Source organism: Bos grunniens, chromosome 17, assembly GCF_055505025.1.
Source record: "Bos grunniens cultivar Pamir isolate PY7600 chromosome 17, Bosgru_T2T1.0, whole genome shotgun sequence".
NCBI lineage: Eukaryota > Metazoa > Chordata > Mammalia > Artiodactyla > Bovidae > Bos > Bos grunniens.
In genome coordinates this window covers 51240899-51260954 of record NC_141181.1, presented here as the reverse complement: position 1 = coordinate 51260954, position 20056 = coordinate 51240899, and the positions used below count along the sequence as shown (strand labels likewise).

Below are 20056 nucleotides of genomic sequence, written 5' to 3'. Positions count from 1 at the left end.
GCCTGCGCCACACCCGGGGCTTCCTTATATAGTCATGGGTAACCCCACCCCGATGGATTCTTCCGCAAAAAGCCAGGAAGGGACTACTTTTCGCAGGCCTCCCACCCTCTAAAGAGAAAAGCAGTCCCCAAGAATCGACTCATTCTCCTCTTAAGATGCTCTCTTATGAAGACTGGGGCTTTGGGACCGATTCTGCTAGGGAGCGGGCGGCCGTCCTGAGCGGCCGAGCGGAGGGATCAGCGCGTTCGTTGAACAGAAGACAACGGAAGCAGCCGGACCTCGACTTGCCCGGAAGGAGGCGGGGAGCGGCAGGCGCGAAAACCCGGCACGGATTTATCTGGGCGTCCGGAATGGGCTGTCCAGCCAACCGGACCCGTTACCCCCTCCTCTCAGCCCGGACGGGTCCCGCCGTTCGCGAGACCCGCCCTAGGCGGACAGTGGTCCCGTCAAGCGCCTCACGCCAAGCCAGGGTCCGGGTCCCCAGGCGCGGACGCCTCCCTGCCCCTCCCCCCACCTCGCGAATAAAGAGGGGTCTTTATTCTGGATCTACTTTAGACAACGACAGTATTTCCCTAACCCCCTTATCTTCAGCCCGTCGCGAGGCCTCCCTGGGGGTCCAGCCCCCAATTTATGGCGGCCGAGCCCGTCCCCCACCGGGCGGGCACCGGGACAAGGTGAATGACTCGGCAAATATCAGGGCTACGGTCTAAAGCTCGCCTCAGACAGGTCGTCAGAACCCTCAGGAATTCCTCCGAACAGGAATAAAAAATAAGTTTCCAAGGGAGAAATCCCTATGGCGGGTGTACATTGAATTTTGAAAAGAAAAGCACAAATTGCACACAGCTGTGTAAAACTCTTTGAGCTGGACCTGGAAGCTGATAGAACTTTCCAGATTGCTCTTTAGGCTTCCTGGTTTGTGCTTCATTTGTAAACAGGGAGGCGTCAGGATTTGAATTCTGTTGATATTTATTTGAGCTCAGAAATCAAAAATCAAACCTGTTTAAGCCCAAGACTTTAAAAAGATATAAAAAGATATTAATTGAATCTAAGTCCTGTTTATTCCTGGGGGTGAAATTAATATCCCAAACATAAAACTTAATTCTATAGGCAAATTTCATTTGGGTAAAAGGATTACCAGTTAGTCTTTTTTATTTTTTATGACAGTGTATTTTGTGGTTGATTTCTATGTCATTTCTGTAGCAGATTTTTAAACGTATTTAAACCATATGAATATAATGAAACCTTAAAACACTTTTAACATGTTTACATGAAATTTACAGTGAAAAATCTTCCTCCTGTCTGCAATTCCCCAGCTACTGTTCTTTCTGGACTCTTCTAGAATATTTCCTATTTCTATAAATGAGAGAGAGTGTTAAGTTTTTACCACTAACGCCTTCAAAAATATATGTATATAGAAAAAGAGGCAACCAACTAAGAAATATTCTGCCATTAGGAAAAGACTGCATTCCTGTATTACATAATTTAAAGATTATACATAAAATGTGAATAAAAACAAAACTGGTATATATTTTCTTTGGTAACCCATATATATGTAGTTACGAAAAAGATCCAAGCAGTTTTCTTAACAGCCTCTGTCAATTTTTAACATTTTTCAGGATGAGTTTATTACTGGGAAGTTAAAATTTAAAATGTCATTTTTCATGTTAGTAGACCCTAGGGACTAAGAGACAAAGTTGGTGATTAAATAGTTAATCCCCTAAGGGGTTATAAGAGAAAAGAGTAAGGGAGATCCTTATAAATTAAGGGGTCTTTCACTCAAGAAAGCAGCTATACTTAACCACGAAAGCAAGCAGGCTTTCTCAGCAATAAAACCATGCAACAGAAGCATCAGGCAGGCCCCCAAACCAATGAAACAATGGTAGAATGAGACCGACATCCTGCCCACTGAGCTCAATAACATTGATTCCTAGGACATGCTCCTCTGGGCACACTAAAAAATATAAAGAAAGGGTGACATTATACTGAAACCTGACGTGTTTTACCATTTTTAGTATATGTTACCACCTTTTTTTGCTCATCTCTGTCATGCCATGACCATCCTGACTCGACCACTTAGGGATAAGAAAACTACACTGCCCGATGTGGAGGAGGAACTGATGATGGAAGCTTTATGTCTACGTGAGAATGAGGAAGATGGTTTTCTCCCCCTCCCCAATTTTCTTTTGATTATAAAACTGTAGCCCACTAAGTACCTGGCGTGCAGCACCTCTCACCCAGCCACTTGTAAGCCTTACAATCATCTTAGTCTAATAAATCACTTTTTATTTATCACTTTGCCTCTCACCAAATTTTTTTCTGTACTGAAACTTACAGAACTGGAGCTCCTTGGAGCCCCTTCTCCCTGCAAACCACATTTCTGTGGTTTCACAACGACTTCTAATACAGATTTCTGTGAAAGTTATTTCTAAATTTTTGGAAAGGGGATTTAAAGGAACAAAACATTGAGGCTCTAAGTTTTTGTTTTTGTTCCCTCCCCGCCAGGCTCCCTAAATTTCAGAAAGAAATTTACAGAAGAACAAAAAGGTGAGGTTCTTTCTCAGATGACCAGGCCTGGCTTCAAACCACACCCTGTTTGCTTTGGGCTGTTCCTTTGCTGCAAGCCTTGTGATTCATGCTGTTTAAAGCCTGAGTCACAAATTTTTTTTAGAATCCAAAAGGTACAGAGAAAAACAGGCCTGATTTCAGAGACATGGGAGGAAAGAAGGATAAAGAGGAGAGAGAAGAGAGGCTCAAAGGAGGGGGAGGGGAGGGGAGGCGGGAATAGGCCAGGGGTTATCTCCAAAGAGAAAACTATATTCTTATGAACTGAAAACACGGATGTTGTCTCTATCAGAAGAGTTCTCTGCAATACCTTTGCAGTCTCTAATTTAAGTCTAATTGTGGGTTTGGTTGAAGCAAATAGAAATAAAAATTTGCCCAAGGTCTAGCCCTGAGGTAAGAGGGAGGGGAGAGAAAAATGACCTCTCCAAAGACAGGTGGCTGCTATTTCTCCAGAGCGGTAGTTTTCAACCACGGGAGATCTGGCCCCTGGGTGGACACTTGACAATGTCTAGAGACCTTTTTTTTTTTTGTCCCAGCACTAGGCTTGTAGCATCTCAGTTCTCCAACCAGGGATTGAAACCAGGCCACAGCAGTGAAAGCACAAGTTCTAACCAGTGGACTTCCAGGCAGTTCCCAGGAGCCATTTTTGGTGGTCACACTATGCTGTTGGGGTTGAGGGGTGCCACTGATATCTAGTGAGAAAGGCCAGGGATGCTGCTAAACAATCTGCAGTGAACATTCCCCCACGATACAGAATTAACTTGGCCCCCAATGTCAGTAATCCACTGTGTTGACAAACCCTGATCTACAGAGGATTATTGTTGTTGTTACAACTGCTTTTCTTTTTGCTGAGAAGGGCTCCCAAGATTTAAATGTCCCACTTGGATTCAGTAATCCAAGTCACGCTCCTAAAATCCCCTGACCTAGAAAGCAATGTGCTAGAACATGCCAGAAGCAGGATGAGTCACCGGATCCATTTTCAGTCTCCTCCACCCACTTATCCGTCCTTTGCAAGCACCCCAGAAAGGACTGCTTCAGAGCTGGCACCAGTGGAAGAGTGACAGAGGCCCAGCAACAGGGCAGGATTGGCAGGCAGGCACGAGCGTGTGATGAGCTGAGCTCACACAGGGCCTGGGTGTTGGGCTGCAGGAGATTGGACTGCCTGCCTTTCCTCCTCCCCCAACAGATTCAGTCCCCCTTGAAGGTCACAACACTGTATGGGACTTAACTCAGCATCATGAGAATGTCCACAAAACAACCAACAAACATTTTCCTCCCAAGAGAGAGGGTGAAATCGGAGAGCTAAACGGGAAAGTTTTGCCTTGCAGTGTCATCAGTTATATAACTATAAAAGGAAGTCAAGGAAACCTACTGCTTGGGGGAAAAAAAGAAGCCCTAGAGACTCTGTTCCTTTCCCTGCGTACATGTGTGCATTTGCATTGTGTGGGCAGAACACGAACTTGCCCAGCTTCAAAACAACCCATTTCATAACCCACCAGTGAGAAAATCATACTGAAGTTCCAGTCCCCAATTTTGCCTAGTATAGGAATGTTAAGCAGTTAGTTAACTTATTGGGTCTTTGCTTTGTTTTGTGTTTTAATTTGTTGTTTTTAGATTGTGGCAAAATACACACAGAATATATCCTCTTAACCACTTTTAAGTGTACAAGTCAGTAGTGTTAAGTATATTGCAGGGGAGGAAAAATTATTTTCCTTTTACCCTTCTGAGTTCTTAGCCAAAACACCTGTAATGAAAGATTTAGCAAGAGATATTACAGACAAAAAACCAATAGTTTATTAACATGCACACCTCGTGTATGTTAGGGAGATACTCCAGAGGGAAAATGTGTCACTCAGAGAGGAGACTTTAGAATTTAGGCTTACATACCATTTTAACAGGCTTCCCAGGTGTCTCAGATGGTAAAGAATATGCCAGCAGTGCTGGAGACCGGAGTTTGATCCCTGGGTCAGGAGGATCACCTGGAGAAGGCAATGACAACCCATTCCAGTATCCTTGCCTGGAGAATTCCATGCAAGAGGAGCCTGAGAGGCTACAGTCCATGGGGTCCCAAAGCAACTAACACACGCACATCCTCTTAATACAGAAAGGTCTCTTAAGGGAGAGTAAATGATTTTTACTGGGAGAACAGAAGAATAGATAGAGATATGATAGTTTGTGACAAAGTTCAGTGTCATTTTAGTCTCTCCTATGTCAAAAGCCATCTTCTCTGGTTAGTTAAACTCTTGGTAAGAGGATCTAGGACCACTGAGTTCCTTTTGAAGGATCTGTGTTTGGGCAGATAAGGGGAGTTCTGTGAAAACCTTGCTTTGCTGTTTTTCAAGTGCCAATGGCTCAAAATAATATCAAAGGAACATATTTTCGGGTGGTATATTCTACTACCCTTCAATTTTCAGTTCACGTGCAACCATCACCACCATCTGTCTCCACTCTTCATCTTGCAAGACTGAAACTCTGTACTCATTAAACACTAATGCTAATCCTTCGCGCCCAATCCTTGGCCACCATCATTCCTTCTGTCTCCATGAATCTGACTGGTTTTTTGTTTGTTTTTAACTCCTGGCAGAGTGTATGCAGGGATGTTAGTTCCCTGGTGAGGGATGAAACCCCTGCCCCCTGCAGTGGAAGGATGGAGTCTTACCCAGAGGACCATAAGGGCAGTCCCATGAATGTGACTACTTTTGGTACCTCAGAAAAAGGGCTTTGATTTTTTTTAAATTGTGAAACCAGATCTAATGATTGGAAAACATTTTTTTTCCCAAAGATTCAAGACGTCTTTTCTAGAAAGCTCCATTTCCCAGCACAAGCCTTGTTCTTTCTTCCTTATGGTGTTTTTTTCTTTATCATTGTGCCATTAGAAATATTAATCATAAGATACACAATAAAACAGAAGCATATGATTCATTTCGTGTGAGGTCTGATAACTTTAATCTCAACTTTTTTTTTAATCTCTTAAAACCTTGTTGACATTTAGGGAGAAATAACCTTCATGGAATTTCCTTACAAAGAGAAGCTGTCACCGGTATTTCACACCCCAACTGGTGAGTCATTTCATGAATTTCAGTTTCATCTCAAAACATGAGGGCTGTGCAGAGTCAGATCCCGCCAGCTCTAAGCTGAGCTGTTCTTATGATTTAAAATATGAGGTCAGATCAAATGAGAGAAAGGATTTGATGGCTGACAAATTCGTTATTACTGCAAAGAACCGCCAAGCCCACAGAGTGCAACAGGATCCCTTCTTTTAATAAAATAGCTTTTATTTTTAATGATAAAGTACAGTGTACAAATATAGGTTGAAAAGGTTTGTGCACCAGAGCCATTCATGCATTCATCTGTGGCCTGTTAGGGAGGAAGCGGGAAGCAAAATGCCACCTCCTCGAACTGCTGGTTTCCTTTTGGGTGGCTGCCTTTGAAAAATGGTCGTTACTGAGAGCAGAAAAAAGGGCAAAGGCCAGCACAGTCGCTCAGACCTTTGAAGGACTTCCAAGCTTGCCGTCTCACGGCCTGGAATGAGTCACCAGGCCTCTAACTGCAGTCAAATGCCAGGAAGCAGGGGGTAAACTCCCTAAATGATTGTTCTCACTTTTGCCGTGGTTTCAGTCATCACCTTAGGTTTTGCCTTGACATGTTTCTTGTAACTGTTTCCTTTGCCTCTTCTAACAAAATTACTTTGGGAGTGTTAGGGAGTTAAGCAAGGGGAGGTCACATCTATTGTAAAAATCTCATTTTCAGGTAGTGACTGGAGGAGTAATCAGTTCAGTCCCTCAGTCCTGTCCAACTCTTTGTGACCCCATGGACTGCGGGACGCCAGGCTTCCCTGTCCTTCACCATCTCCCAGTTTGCTCAAACTCATGTCCATTGAGTCAGTGATGCCATCCAACCATCTCATCCTCTGTCATCCCCTTATCCTCCTGCCTTCAGTCATTCCCAGCATCAGGGTCTTTTCTAATGAGTCTATTTTTCACATCAAGTGGCCAAAGTATTGGAGTTTCAGCATCAGTCCTTCAAATGAATATTCAGGGCTGATCCTTTAGGATTGAGTGTAATACCACGTGTTATAATCACATCCGAGGTGTTTGTATGGTGAACACTTGCGTAAATTGAAGTAAAATGAAATCACAAAGAAGAATAAACGACACTGTAGTGGAGATGCCGGGGATCGAACCCGGGGCCTCATACATGCAAAGCATGCGCTCTACCACTGAGCTACATCCCCCTCCCTCCTCGATATGGTTTCTGAAATTCTCTGCTATAGTCTATTCTTTAGATTTTTTTTTTTTTTCAAATAAAAGTTTGTATATTTACATGGGTTTCCAGTTTAGCAAAAACAAACCGAAATAAATCCGGACTTGACTTTTATGTTTCTGAACTAGGCCTGTGGTTCATAGCTCTACAGCCGAAATTCTAACTGATACCAGAACCAAGAACCAAAGGGAGACAGGCCTATTTGTGAATGTTGCTCCTCACAATCAGAAAAGAAGGAGAGGAAAATAGAGTTTCTTTCCAACGAATAAGGACTTGCCCCCACTGTACCCCCACCCAGAAATCTCTGGTTTCTTGTTCTTTACAATCATTCCAACTTTCAGTGACTTATATTTTTATCTATGTATAACTGAAAAAGAATATATATATATATATGACTGAATCACTTTGCTATACACTTAAAACTAACACAGCACTGTAAATTAACTATACTTCGATGAAAATGGAGTGTCCTTCAAGTCAACAAGTTGCCATTCACCGGTTAGGTGAGAGACAAGGAGAATGCAGAAAACAGGCTTCTTCACCTTTTCCCACCAGCACTTGAGATTTCCTGGCAGAAAGAGTCACTTACAATGATGTGCAGAACACACCTGAAAATACCCTGCTACCTCAATCCTCAACTGATCATCTCTCTTCCAGTCTGTGGATACCTGAAACTCTTCACAGTAAAGTCCAAATGAACTGGTACCCAGGACACTGGAGCCAGCAGCTGTGATTTCATTACCTTACCTCTCCGGGCCTCCTTTGTGAAATGGAGATTTGAATAGTAACTACTTCATAGAGTGGTTGTGACCATTGAATGAGTTACACAGAGAAGGTTGATCTTTTTAATTATTTTTTCATTTTTATTTTGACTCCAGAAACAATTTGTATTGGGTTATAGCCAATTGACAATGTTGTGTTAGTTTCAGGTGAACAGTGAAGGGAGGCCGCCGTACATGTACCCATTCTCCCCCAAAGCTCCCTCCCGTCCAGGCCAGCACATAACATTGAAGAGAGCTCCATGTGCTGTACAATAGGCTTTTGATTGTTATCCATTTAAAATATATACTGTGTGCATGACCTTCCCAAACTCCCTAACTATCCCTTCCCTGTGGCAACCATGAGTTCATTTTCTAAGTTTGAATCTCTTTCTGTTCTGTGAGTAAGTTCACTTGTATCATTTCTTTTTATATTCCACATATAAGGGATGTCAAATGACATGTCTCCTTCACACAGAGAAGGTTTAGAACAGTGCCTGGTACAAGACCCGTACCCTAAAATGCCAGTTCTCATTATTAAAAATGCTGTTATTTGAACTCCAGCAAAGGCCTATTGCTTTGCATAATCACCCCATGTGTGGACTGATGCTTTGCTGATGCTGTTTGGTGAAACAGAGAAAGAACATGAGGGCACTGGGGTGAGGTGTGGAATGGGGCTCTGTAGAAAGCCATCGTCTGACCTTATTCCCGTAGCTCAAGGGGACAACCACAAGAGCGACCTTACCTGCAGAAAGGAAGAGGATGGTGGCTTAGGCAGAGGTATTCTGGACCTGGCTCGGAAGCCAGTTGAGGGGTTGTAGGAGAAGGCAGTGGCACCCCACTCCAGTACTCTTGCCTGGAAAATCCCATGGACAGAGGAGCCTGGTAGGCTGCAGTCCATGAGGTTGCTAAGAGTCGGACACGACTGAGCGACTTCACTTTGACTTTTCACTTTCATGCATTGGAGAAGGAAATGGCAACCCACTCCAGTATTCTTGCCTGGAGAATCCCAGGGACGGGGGAGCCTGGCGGGCTGCCGTCTGTGGGGTCGCACAGAGTCGGACACGACTGAATCGACTTAGCAGCAGCAGCAGTCAGTTCAGTAGGTGTCCCTGAGTGCTCTGCTCCAGACAAGTCCAATCACGTTTCCTCTCTGTGTAAAACTTAGAATCAAAACCATACTCCTAACTGCGGCCTTTAAGGCTCTCAGTGATCTGGCATCTCTGTGATCTGGCATCTGGGGGCCCCTGCCCCGCCAGTATCCCTCCCTTACTCCCCTCCTCCTCTCTAGGAGACTCTAGCCACACACCTGTCTTTGCTGTTCCTCAGGCAGACCAGACTTCCTGCACCTCAGGGCGTTTGCACTTGCCATTCTCTTGGCATGGAAAGCAGATACACTCATGATCATCTTTTTCTCACTGTCAGGGTCCTCAGAAAGGCCTTCCTGACTACCTCTCTGAAAGGATCTGAGGGGACATCCCTGGCGGTCCAGTCCTTAAGATTTTACCCTCCTACTTCAGGCGGGTGAGTTCGATCTCTGGTCGAGGCAATAAGATGCCACCTGATGTGCTGGTGGCCAAAAAAATTTTTTTTTTAGGTTTTTAATAAAAAAGGCACCCATGAATCCTTTGCATTCACTTTGTTTTGTTTTTCTTCATAGTATATATCGGTCTCAGAACCTGTTTTTACACTGTTTGTTTATCGTCTGTGTCCCTGACTTGGTAGGTTCATGAGAGCAGAGCCTCCTCTGTCTTGCTTTCTGCTCTAACTTCTGTGTCATGAACAGTGCCTGACAGACAACTACTCAGTAGATATTCATAGAATTAGTGTGGGGGAAAAAAAAAATGAACAGACAAATAAATGAATGAAGACCAAGAGCCTGGGGAGAATGATGGCTATATTCAAAAAGTTCAGTCTGCAAGTGAATTAAGACGAGAAAACAGTTCGGTTTAGAGTCACTCTGTTTCAAATCCATTAACATTTTCTGAAGGCCAACCTCTGGGCTGGCGCAAGACCTAAGAAGATGAAATATTTGCAGCAGAGTGAGCATCTTCTCCGAGAAGGCAATGGCACCCCACTCCTGTACTCTTGCCTGGAAAATCCCATGGACGGAGGAGCCTGGTAGGCTGCAGTCCAGGGGGTCGCTAAGAGTCGGACACGACTGAGCTACTTCACTTTCACTTTTCACTTTCCTGCATTGGATAAGGAAATGGCAACCCACTCCAGTGTTCTTGCCTGGAGAATCCCAGGGACGGGGGAGCCTGGTGGGCTGCTGTCTGTGGGGTCGCACAGAGTCGGACACGACTGAAGCGACTGAGCAGCGGCAGAGCATCTTCTGGTTTTAGAGGGAAACAGTTTTATTTGGGGAAACCATTATATAAACCAAACACTTGATAGCCGCGTTGTGGCATGCCGGAAATGGAAAATTCCGCTTCAATGTGAGAACTTTTTCTTGTAACCAAGGGAAGAAGTGAGGGCGCTCGTGGGTGACTGTGACCAAGCAGTTAATAAGACAACTGCCTGACCAAATCTCGCTTGCTTGCCAGGTTTATTTTTTTAGAGAAGAGTAAGGAATTTTTATGAAAGTTGAAGAATTCACTTGAAAGAGAAATGAAAATAAGATATAGGCGATAGAAAATAAGTTGCCTCCCCGTCGGGGAATCGAACCCCGGTCTCCCGCGTGACAGGCGGGGATACTCACCACTATACTAACGAGGACTAGCTCTGCCAGTAGCTTTTCAGCTCAGCCCTTAAAGGTATAGTGTTCCTTAGCGTTCCTTAATTAGTGACATGTTCTAAACGGTTAAATATCTCATCTTTTCTTACAAAATACAAAAAGGCAAAGTTCCACTTCATTTAATTCTGTCTTCAAGAGTCCGTTTCCTCCTCGGCTCATGATTTAGTCGCGAGGGTTCTGAGAACAGAAATTAATAAGCAGCAAAAAATAACCCGCAAAAAGTAACCAACAGACGTCAACAAACGTTTAACAGAGGTAGTTTATGAAACGAAAGAAATGGAGTCAAGTAATTCTTGGACTTGGATTTTTCCAGTCGGAGAAGTGCGAGGAAGTTCCCATACCGTCTGGCTTCCCTTTGATAGTACTCGAAGCTGTTTTAAACAAAGAAAATTAAATCCTTTTATTAATTCGAAAGAATCGTTTCGTCTTGTGTTTCTCCGACACAAGAGGAAAGAGGGGGAAAAAAAAGAAAAAATGAGCGCCGCTGCCGAAACCCGGGATCGAACCAGGGACCTTTAGATCTTCAGTCTAACGCTCTCCCAACTGAGCTATTTCGGCTACTGGTGGCATTAAGCTGCATTTCTTTCCTCCTCGTGATCTAAGGGCCCCGCGTCATCGACCAGGAGATCCCCTGCTGGGGGACCTGGATCAGCTGGAATGCTCGCATTTCAGGATTGCCCCGCACCTACCCCTCTCGTCCTTCAAGGTCGTCGCCTCCGAGAAGCTTCCCCTGATCACTCCTCCCACCACTACCCCAGCCCTGTATTGTTTATTGTTAGCCTAGGTACTGTTTTCCTTGTCCATCATCTGTGGCCTCCCTTCCCCAGCTAGAATGACAGATCCACGACGGGCAGAGAAGTCATCAGCCTCGGTCACTGCTGTATCGCTTAAGGCCGACAACAGTGCCTGGCACTTAATAGGTGCCTAAAAATATTAGTTGAATCTTACCTTTCTCAGAGTTCCGCTTTCTCAGGATCCCTTCTCTGAGCAAAAGAGTAAGGTCTCCCCTTGGGTGCAGCTCCCGGAGCAGCCCAAGGCACAGCAAGGATGCTGACCACGCCAAGGCGTGGGGATGCCCTATGGGCCAGATTGTGGCTTTCCTCGCGGCAGTAAGTGACTCAAATTCAGACTCTAAGCATAGCCACCTCACCCGTGACACCCGCTCAGCTTCAAGACACCAAGAAATCAGCAGGTCGGCATCCAGGTTCGGCTCTCTCTGCTTCCCTGCCCTCTGGGAGATGGGTGGGTGGGGAGTACTGTTTGGGAGAGATTGAGCAAGTGGGTAGGTCCTTCATGATGTGAAGTCGTTTATTAAGTGTTTGCGAAGCACTTAATATCTATGTGATCCAGTCACAAATACGGTAACAAAATAGCTCCTTGTGATAGGAATGCTAAGAAGCAAAATAAATGGTAGTGCGGGGGTGGAATACCTGGTTATGGGGGCAGTAAGAGGAAGGGAATGCTGGGAAGACTTGGAGAATGAAGAGCCCGCTGAGGAAGAGCCTCTGGGGTAGAGGCAACAGCTGATGCAAAGGCCCTGGGGCTGAAAGAGTCTGGCTATTTGTAGGAATGGAAAGGAAGCCGGTATGGAAGAGGCAAAGAGGGTGAGGGGGCAGAAGGTAGGAGGCAAGAAGAAAGAGGTGGACAGAGGCCAGGTCTTGCCCACCTTGAAGGCCATGGTAAAGGGTTTGTACTTTCTTCTGTGTGGGAAGGCCTCTGGGGAGAGAGTGATATTATTTATGTCTTAAAGTCTCCCTTGGCTTTCTTGTGGAGAATGGGCAGGAGGGACTCAAGTGGCAGCAAGGAGACCAGTGAGATGCTGACAACTCAAAATAAACAATACACCAAAGCAGCATCTCCAGAATTCCTTCAGGAGAGAGGGGATATGGCAGGAGACCCTGCTGCTTTTCACGAAAGCATAGTAGTGTATCAACTTGATAAAAATCCAGTATGGAAGAAAGGAAGGAAGGAAGGGAAGGAGAGTGAAAAAATTCACGGAAGTACAGAATTTTGGAAAGGCAGAGTCACTCCCACCTTATCCCAGTTTCCCCAGAAGTAACCAGTGTCTAGACCAGATTGTGATTTATGTGAGCAATGGCACCCCACTCCAGTACTGTTGCCCGGAAAATCTCATGGATGGAGGAGCCTGGTAGGCTGCAGTCCATGGGGTCGCGAAGAGTCAGACACGACTGAGCGACTTCACTTTCACTTTCCACTTTCATGCATTGGAGAAGAAAATGGCAACCCACTCCAGTGTTCTTGCCTGGAGAATCCCATGGACGGAGAAGCCTGGTGGGCTGCAGTCCATGGCGTTGCACAGAGTCGGACACGACTGAAGTGACTTAGCAGCAGCAGCAGCAGCAGACCAGTTATTGAACCCTTTCTCTGTGCCTGCATTTGATCTGTTTAATATCATAAACTGACCCCCACCGGACTTGCTGTGAGGACTAAATGAGTGTACACCTACTAAGCGCTTCTGCAGATAAATTTATATAGTCTGAAATTAACCACAGTACAGTTTTTCATTATCTGACACAATAACCATTTCTTTTTTTGTCATGATAGCATGTGAAATCTGCTCTTTGAGCAATTTTCATTTTAAACTATAGTCATAATGATGTGTTAAAATAAATTTTCTTAAACATACAAATATGAATACACTCACTGCGTATTTATTCTTACATAAAGGAGAGCTTGTACTACCTCTGGTTGAGTACCAAATCCTTTTCGCTATGTTCTTGGGGCCACGGACATCCTTCGAGATTTACACATACTGGTCACAAATGCGATTAGCATGCTTTCGTTTAATTTACCTGTACGTCGTACACTATTATAAGGAGACCTTTTGGAGATTGTAGTGAATTAAAACGTCTTGTTGGCCTCCCCGTCGGGGAATCGAACCCCGGTCTCCCGCGTGACAGGCGGGGATACTCACCACTATACTAACGAGGATGCAACTTATACAGCGTTCTCCAGCCGGACCCATAAAGAAACACCGTTCTTCCGCTGCCACATCTACTCCGCGCTACGATCTCCACCCGCTCAGTGCTGGGCGTCCCTGGCTAGCGGGCTCCCCGGGATGTGGACCTATTTGAATTGGTAAAGGCACTCACGGACTGAATTCTGAGTGTCCAGAAAGAGCGCAATGTTTGGGAAAAGAGAAAATACGATTTTCTATATCCTCATTCCAAGAACAGACCATCCTAAGAAAGGGGATGTAGCTCAGTGGTAGAGCGCATGCTTTGCATGTATGAGGCCCCGGGTTCAATCCCCGGCATCTCCACATTTTCTTTCTCTTTTTTTGCCACCTCCTCTGGATCAGTCACACAGCAAACCAGGAAAGGGGACCTAAATTCTCCGTACCATCTGACTTAAGAAGTGGGCTTCATTGGAGAGGGCTGCTGCTGCTGCTGCTGCTAAGTCGCTTCAGTCGTGTCCGACTCTGTGCGACACCATAGATGGCAGACCATCAGGCTCCGCAGTCCCTGGGATTCTCCAGGCAAGAACACTGGAGTGGGTTGCCATTTCCTTCTCCAATGCATTAAAGTGAAAAGTGAAAGTGAAGTCGCTCAGTCATGTCTGACTCTTCGCGACCCCATGGACTGCAGCCTACCAGGCTCCTCCGTCTATGGGATTTTCCAGGTGAGAGTACTGGAGTGGGGTGCCATTGCCTTCTCCGTTGGAGAGGGCAGTACTAGTCAAATGCCCCTGGTCTCAATCACAGATGCCCCTGTCCCCTCCCCTGAAGATTCCCATTTAGGTCAGCAGGGAGCCTGCGATTTTAAACTAACACTCCTAGTGATTCGGGTCATCAAGCAGTTAGAAAACACTAACTTTCTAAGGAGGGTTTTGCAACTGGCCATTCATTCATTCAAGGACTCCTAAGCACCTAGTGCAAAGAAAAGTGGACACATTGAGCACCTACTGTGTGCTCCCTTGTATCCCCAGATATGGCATGCAAGATTTCATACCCCTCCCAGACTTGGTATTCTAGTTTAGGAAGCTAGCAATAAGCAAGGAGCAGTGAATCTTATTAAGACAGTAATAGAGATGACATGGAGACAAAAGGGGGAGGATGTGGGAGCTGCCATAGATAAAGTGTGTGGCGGGACACTGTCTGCAGAAACAGAGGGCATAGCAGATGCAAAGGCCCTGAGGTTGAGAGCAGTGGGGGATGGAATTTGCCTTCAGTGAATGAGAGTAGGAGAGAGTTCACTTCCACTGTATAATTGTAAGGGATTTGATTTAGGTCATATCTGAATGGCCTAGTGGTTTTCCCTGCTTTCTTCAATTTAAGTCTGAATTTTGCAATAAGGAGTTCATGATCTGAGCCACAGTCAGATCCCAGTCTTGTTTTTCTTGACTTTGTAGAGCTTCTCTTGGCTCCTGTGGGTAAAGAATCCATCTGTGTGCAATGCAGGAGAAGCAGGCAGACATGAGATGGGTCCCCAGGTCAGGAAGATCTCCTGGAGGAGGGCATGGCAACCCACTCCTGTATTCTTGCCTGGAGAATCCCATGGACAGAGGAGCCTGGTGGGCTACAATTCATAGGGTTGCAAAGAGTCAGACAAAAAAAAAAAAGAGTCAGACATGACTGAAGTGAGTGACTATGCATAGAACTTCTCTATCTTTGGCTGCAAAGAATATAACCAATCTGATTTTGGTATTGACCATCTGGTGATGTCCATGTGTAGAGTCATCTCTTGTGTTGTTGGAAGAAGGTATTTCTTCTTGACCAGTGTGTTCTCTTGGCAAAATTATGCTAGCCTTGGTCTTGCTTCATTCTGTATTCCAAGGCCAAACTTGCTGGTTACTCCAGGTATCGCTTGACTTTCTACTTTTGCATTCCATTCCCAAAAAAAAGAGGATCTTTTTTTGGTGTTAGTTCTATAAGATCCTGTAGGTCTTCATAGAACCATTCAACTGCAGCTTCTTCAGCATTAGTAGTTGGAGCATAGACATGGATTACTGTGATATTAAATGGTTTGCTTTGAAAACAAACCGAGATCGTTCTGTTGTTTTTGAGATTGCACCAAAAACTGCATTTTGAACTCTTTTGTTGATTATGAGGCCTACTCCATTTCTTCTAAGGATCCTTGCCCACAGTAATAGATATAATAATCATCCACTATTTGTCACAGTGGAATTGACAAATAGTTTCAAGGGATTAGATCTGATAGAGTGGCTGAAGAACCATAGACAGAGGTTCATAACATTGCACAGGACGCAGTGATCAAAACAATCCCCAAGAAATAGAAATGCAAAAAGGCAAATTGGCTGTCTGACGGGGCCTTACAAATAGCTGAGAAAAGAAGAGAAGTGAAAGGCAAAGGAGAAAAGAAAAGATACAGCCATCTGAATGCAGAGTTTTAAAGAATAGCGAGGAGAGATAAGAAAGCCTTCCTAAGTGAACAATGCAGAGAAATAGAGGAAAACAACAGAATGGGAAAGACGAGAATACTGGAATGGGTTGTCATTTCCTTCTCCAAGGACAAGAAAGTTAGAGATACCAAGGGAACATTTCATGCAAAGATAGGCACAATAAAGGACAGAAATGGTATGGACCTAGTAGAAACAGAAGAGATTAAGAAGAGGTGGCAAGAATACACAGAACTAAACAAAAAAGATCTTAATGACCCTGATCACCACGATGGTATGATCATTCATTTAGAGTCAGACATCCTGGAGTGATAAGTCAAATGGGCCTTAGGAAGCATCACTACAAACAAAACTAGTGGAGGTGATGGAATTCCAGCTGAGCTATTTCAAATCCTAAAAGATGATGCTGTTAAAATGTTGCACTCAATATGCCAACAAATTTGGAAAACTCAGCAGTGGCCACAGAACTGGAAAAAGGTCATTTTTCATTTCGATCCCAAAGAAGGGCAATGCCAAAGAATGTTCAAACTATCGCATAATTGCACTCATTTCACATACTAGCAAGGTCATGTTCAAAATCCTCCAAGCTAGGCTTCAACAGTATATGAACAGAGAACTTGTAAAGGCAGAGGAACCAGAGATCAAATTGCCAACATCAGTTGAATCATAGAGAAAGCAAGAGAACTCCAGAAAAACATCTACTTCTGCTTCATTGACTATGTTAAACCCTTTGACTGTATGGGTCACAACAAACTGTGGAAAATTCTTCAAGATGGGAATACCAGACCACTTTACCTGCCTCTTGAGAAATCTGTATGCAGGTCAGGAAGCAACAGTTAGAACTGGGCACAGAACAACAGACTGGTTCCAAATTGGGAAAGGAGTACGTCAAGGCTGCATATTGTCATCCTGCTTATTTAACTTGTATGCAGAGTACATCATGAGAAATGCTGGGCTGGATAAAGCACAAGCTGGAATCAAGATTGTCAGGAGAAATATCAATAACCTGATATGTAGATAACACCACCCTTATGACAGAGAGCAAAGAGGAAATAAAGAGCCTCATGGTGAAGGTGAAAGAGGAGAGTGGAAAGCTGGCTTAAAACTCAACATTCAATAAAACAAAGATCATGGCATCTGGTCCCATCACTTCATGGCAAATAGATGTGGAAACAATGGAAACAGTGACAGACTTTATTTTCTTGGGCTCCAAAATCACCGTGAATGGTGACAGTAGTTATGAAATTAAAACACTTGTTCCTCGGAAGGAAAGCTATGACAAACCTAGACAGCATATTACAAAGCAGAGACATCCATATAGTCAAAGCTATAGTTTTTCCAGTAATCATGTATGAATGTGAAAGTTGGACCATAAAGAAGGCTGAGTGCCAAAGAATTGATGTTTTCGAACTGAGGTGCTGGAGAAGACTCTTGAGAGTCCCTTGGACTGCAAGATCAAACCAGTTGATTTCAAAGGAAATCAGTCCTGAGTATTCTTTGGAAGGACTGATGCTGAAGCTGAAACCCCAATACTTTGGCCACCTGATACGAAGAACTGACTCATTGGAAAAGACCCTGATGCTGGGAAGGATTGAGGGCAGAAGGGGATGACAGAGGATGAGATGGTTGATGGCATCACCTACTCAATAGACATGAGTTTGAACAAGCTCCAGGAGATGGTGGAAGACAGGGGGAAGTCTGGCATGCTGCAGTCCATGGGGTCACAGAGACTTGGACACAACTGAGCACAACAGGAGAGGGTTGACTCTTCCAACACACTGAAGACCTGTTGCAGGGGAAGGATGTGATATGTTTTAAATGGTTCCCTCTGGCTGCCATGTGGAAAATTCATCATAGTTGGGCAGAGGGGACCTGAGACCAGCCAAGAAGCTACTGCCACGGCCCAAGTGGGAGCTGGTGGTGGCATCCTGGCAGTGGAGGTGGGGGTGGCCCAGTAGTAGAAGTGGAGAGCGCAAGGGGCAGATCCTGGAAGTGAACCAATAGACAGACCTGGCAGATGGCTTAGATGTGGGCAGAGGAGTAGGGGAGACCTCCTGGTTGGGGAACACTAGGGCCATGCTCGGAGAAGGCAGTGGCACCCCACTCCGGTACTCTTGCCTGGAAAATCCCATGGATGGAGGAGCCTGGTAGGCTGCAGTCCATGGGGTCGTGAAGAGTCAGACATGACTGAGCGACTTCACTTTCACTTTTCATTTTCATGCATTGGAGAAGGAAATGGCAACCCACTCCAGTGTTCTTGCCTGGAGAATCCCAGGGACGGGGCAGCCTGGTGGGCTGCCGTCTGTGGGGTCGCACAGAGTCGGACACGACTGAAGCGACTTAGCAGGGCCATGCTGTGAAGAAAGTGAATAGTTTTGGAAATATTAACCCCCATGTATCTTTGTTGTTTTGTCTTCTGTATATATATTATGGAATGTATGTTTATTTTTTTGGCTGCACTGCAAGTCTTGTAGGATCTTAGTTCCCTGACCAGGGATCAAACCTGGGGCCCAGCAGTGAAAGTGCACACTGCCTGTGCCCTGGTCATTGATAGTGCAGGGAGAGGAATCGCCGAAAGCCTTTCCCCGTGTTTGGAGGGTCCAAAAAAAAAAAAAAAACAAAACAAAAAAAAGAAAGTGCACAGTGCTAACCACTGAACCACCAGGAAATTCCCGAATTTATGTGTTTCTATTAGTGCAAGTTGATTCAGGGCAAAAACCTAAGTAAAAGAAAAATGATCAACTTCTATAGGCTCACTGTGCCCTGTATCACCACTAAGATGTTTGTGAGCATTTACCCAGACTAGTTTCCACATGTGTGCGTGCATGTGTTGAGTGCACGCACAGGCAGGATGTTCCCAGGCCCCTCTCCCCCTGCTCCCCCCAATTTGGAGATTCACCAAAAGAACTCACTAGACTCAGTATATAGCTGTTGTCAGTTAGGATTTATTACACAGCAATGTAGACGGCGGGGAGCTGACCCCGCCAGCTCCACAGGAGCCAGCTGGAGCCCTGGGGGCCCTCCCTGGCTGGGGCAGGGGAGGGGCTTGCACCATACCGGCAGGGAACGAAGAGCAGAGGAGGCCCTGCTGCTCTACAAGGGACTAATGTAGTCCACAGAGCATGTTTAAAACAGGACCAGCATGGGAGATAAAACCATTATCCATTTTGTAATAAATAGTTAAAAAAAAGTCACCCTGGGTTGGACTTCCCAGGATGGCAGCAAGTTGTGCCCAGGATTGAGCCAAGAGGGTGTCCCAGGGCTCCACCTGTTTCCTGGGTGCAGTCTGGATTCAGGGTGGCCACAGTGGACCCTGATCGCTGCCAGGCCCCCTTGGCCTGCAGGCAGGCGCCGCATCAGTGGTCACGGGTGGGTGGCCAGGCTTTCTCAACATCAGTGTGCACGGCCTGTGGGAGCCACTCAAGGTACTCGGTCAGCAGGTCTGCAGAGAAGAGAGGGAGGGCGGTCAGAGTGGCTGTGTGCCCGCCTACCAGTTGCAGGGCAGACCCTCCCACCAGCCCCAGGTCCCCTGGGTGGCCCCATCCCATCTTCCCCTCAACCCTCCTGCTGTGGGACACCCGCCCTGATCAGGCTTACATTTGGGGTTTTTGCTCCAAGCCACCAGCAAGGCATCTCGGCAGTTGGCTTTCTTGGCAACAAGGGCTCTCAGGAGGCTCTCTGTCCTGGGCTGCAGCCTGTGGATGGGATGCAGGACATGGGGCCTCTTCAAGTCCACTGCCAGGCCAGCCCCGCCCATGAGGTCTCCTTCCCCTCCTCTCACTAGGGGTGCCGGGTGCATGAAAGGATCTAGACTCCATCACCTCCTACCACTTGCCTCTGATCCACCCACCCAGGCTGCTTCTGTACTTGCTGCTCATCCCATTTAGAACCTTCCTCCAGACCTCTGCCTGCCTCACAGCCCTGCCTCCCCTGAACCTGCTCAGTCAGGCTTTCCTTTTCTTTCCCTGCCCGGTGCCTCATCCCCACGTCCTGCTCTGTCCCTTCGTGGCTGGGCCACCACCTGCCCCTTGTACTAGTTGTTCAACCTCCCTGCACTGGAACATCGCACAGGACATGGTCGTGGCTCGATCCCAGCACGAGAACACCGCTGGCACAGAGTGGATGCTCAAAACCAAGTGCTGGTGAATGACCTGGTAGGCAGGGGCTCCTGGAACCACAGCCCCATCCTGAATCCCCGGGGGGTGCAGGTGTGTGTGCCTCAAGCCCCTTGCCTGGTCTGGGGTGCCAGCCTCAGGAAGAGGGAGGCAGCTTCTTGGGACTGTTCCATGGGCAGAAAGAAGAAAAAGACAGGAGTGTGTGTGCTTAGTCGCTCAGTCATATCTGACTGTGACCCCAT

The 20056-nt window shown here is 45.9% G+C and overlaps 1 protein-coding gene, 1 long non-coding RNA gene and 5 other non-coding genes across 12 annotated transcripts in view; 1 reads left to right on the top strand and 6 right to left on the bottom strand.

The window, feature by feature from the left end:
- Nucleotides 1-6724: 6724 nt before the first annotated feature.
- On the bottom strand, nucleotides 6725-6796 carry TRNAA-UGC (transfer RNA alanine (anticodon UGC)). The gene has a single exon. It is a non-coding gene; the product is annotated as a tRNA-Ala (tRNA).
- A 3433-nt stretch (nucleotides 6797-10229) lies between these two features.
- TRNAD-GUC (transfer RNA aspartic acid (anticodon GUC)) lies at nucleotides 10230-10301 on the bottom strand. Its single transcript has one exon. It is a non-coding gene; the product is annotated as a tRNA-Asp (tRNA).
- A 260-nt stretch (nucleotides 10302-10561) lies between these two features.
- Nucleotides 10562-12284, bottom strand: LOC147355326 (uncharacterized). The gene is made up of 2 exons (XR_015144428.1): nucleotides 11269-12284; nucleotides 10562-10691 (listed from the first exon to the last, which is right to left on the bottom strand). It is a non-coding gene; the product is annotated as an uncharacterized LOC147355326 (long non-coding RNA).
- TRNAF-GAA (transfer RNA phenylalanine (anticodon GAA)) lies at nucleotides 10806-10878 on the bottom strand. The gene has a single exon. It is a non-coding gene; the product is annotated as a tRNA-Phe (tRNA).
- A 916-nt stretch (nucleotides 12285-13200) lies between the features above and the next one.
- Nucleotides 13201-13272, bottom strand: TRNAD-GUC (transfer RNA aspartic acid (anticodon GUC)). Its single transcript has one exon. It is a non-coding gene; the product is annotated as a tRNA-Asp (tRNA).
- A 259-nt stretch (nucleotides 13273-13531) lies between these two features.
- Nucleotides 13532-13603, top strand: TRNAA-UGC (transfer RNA alanine (anticodon UGC)). Its single transcript has one exon. It is a non-coding gene; the product is annotated as a tRNA-Ala (tRNA).
- Nucleotides 13604-18624: 5021 nt separating this feature from the next.
- The window catches only part of DHX37 (DEAH-box helicase 37), a 30887-nt gene continuing 29455 nt past the window's right edge, over nucleotides 18625-20056 (bottom strand). For all 6 annotated transcript variants that reach the window (XR_015144427.1, XR_015144423.1, XR_015144426.1 and 3 more), the window contains 2 exons: nucleotides 19297-19394; nucleotides 18625-19141 (listed from right to left, as the gene is read on the bottom strand). Coding sequence is in view for 2 of the 6 variants with exons in the window: in XM_086347274.1 (XP_086203400.1) it covers nucleotides 19056-19141; nucleotides 19297-19394 (184 nt within the window). In the remaining 4 variants the exon portion in view is untranslated. The remainder of the gene's footprint in view (nucleotides 19142-19296; nucleotides 19395-20056) is intronic.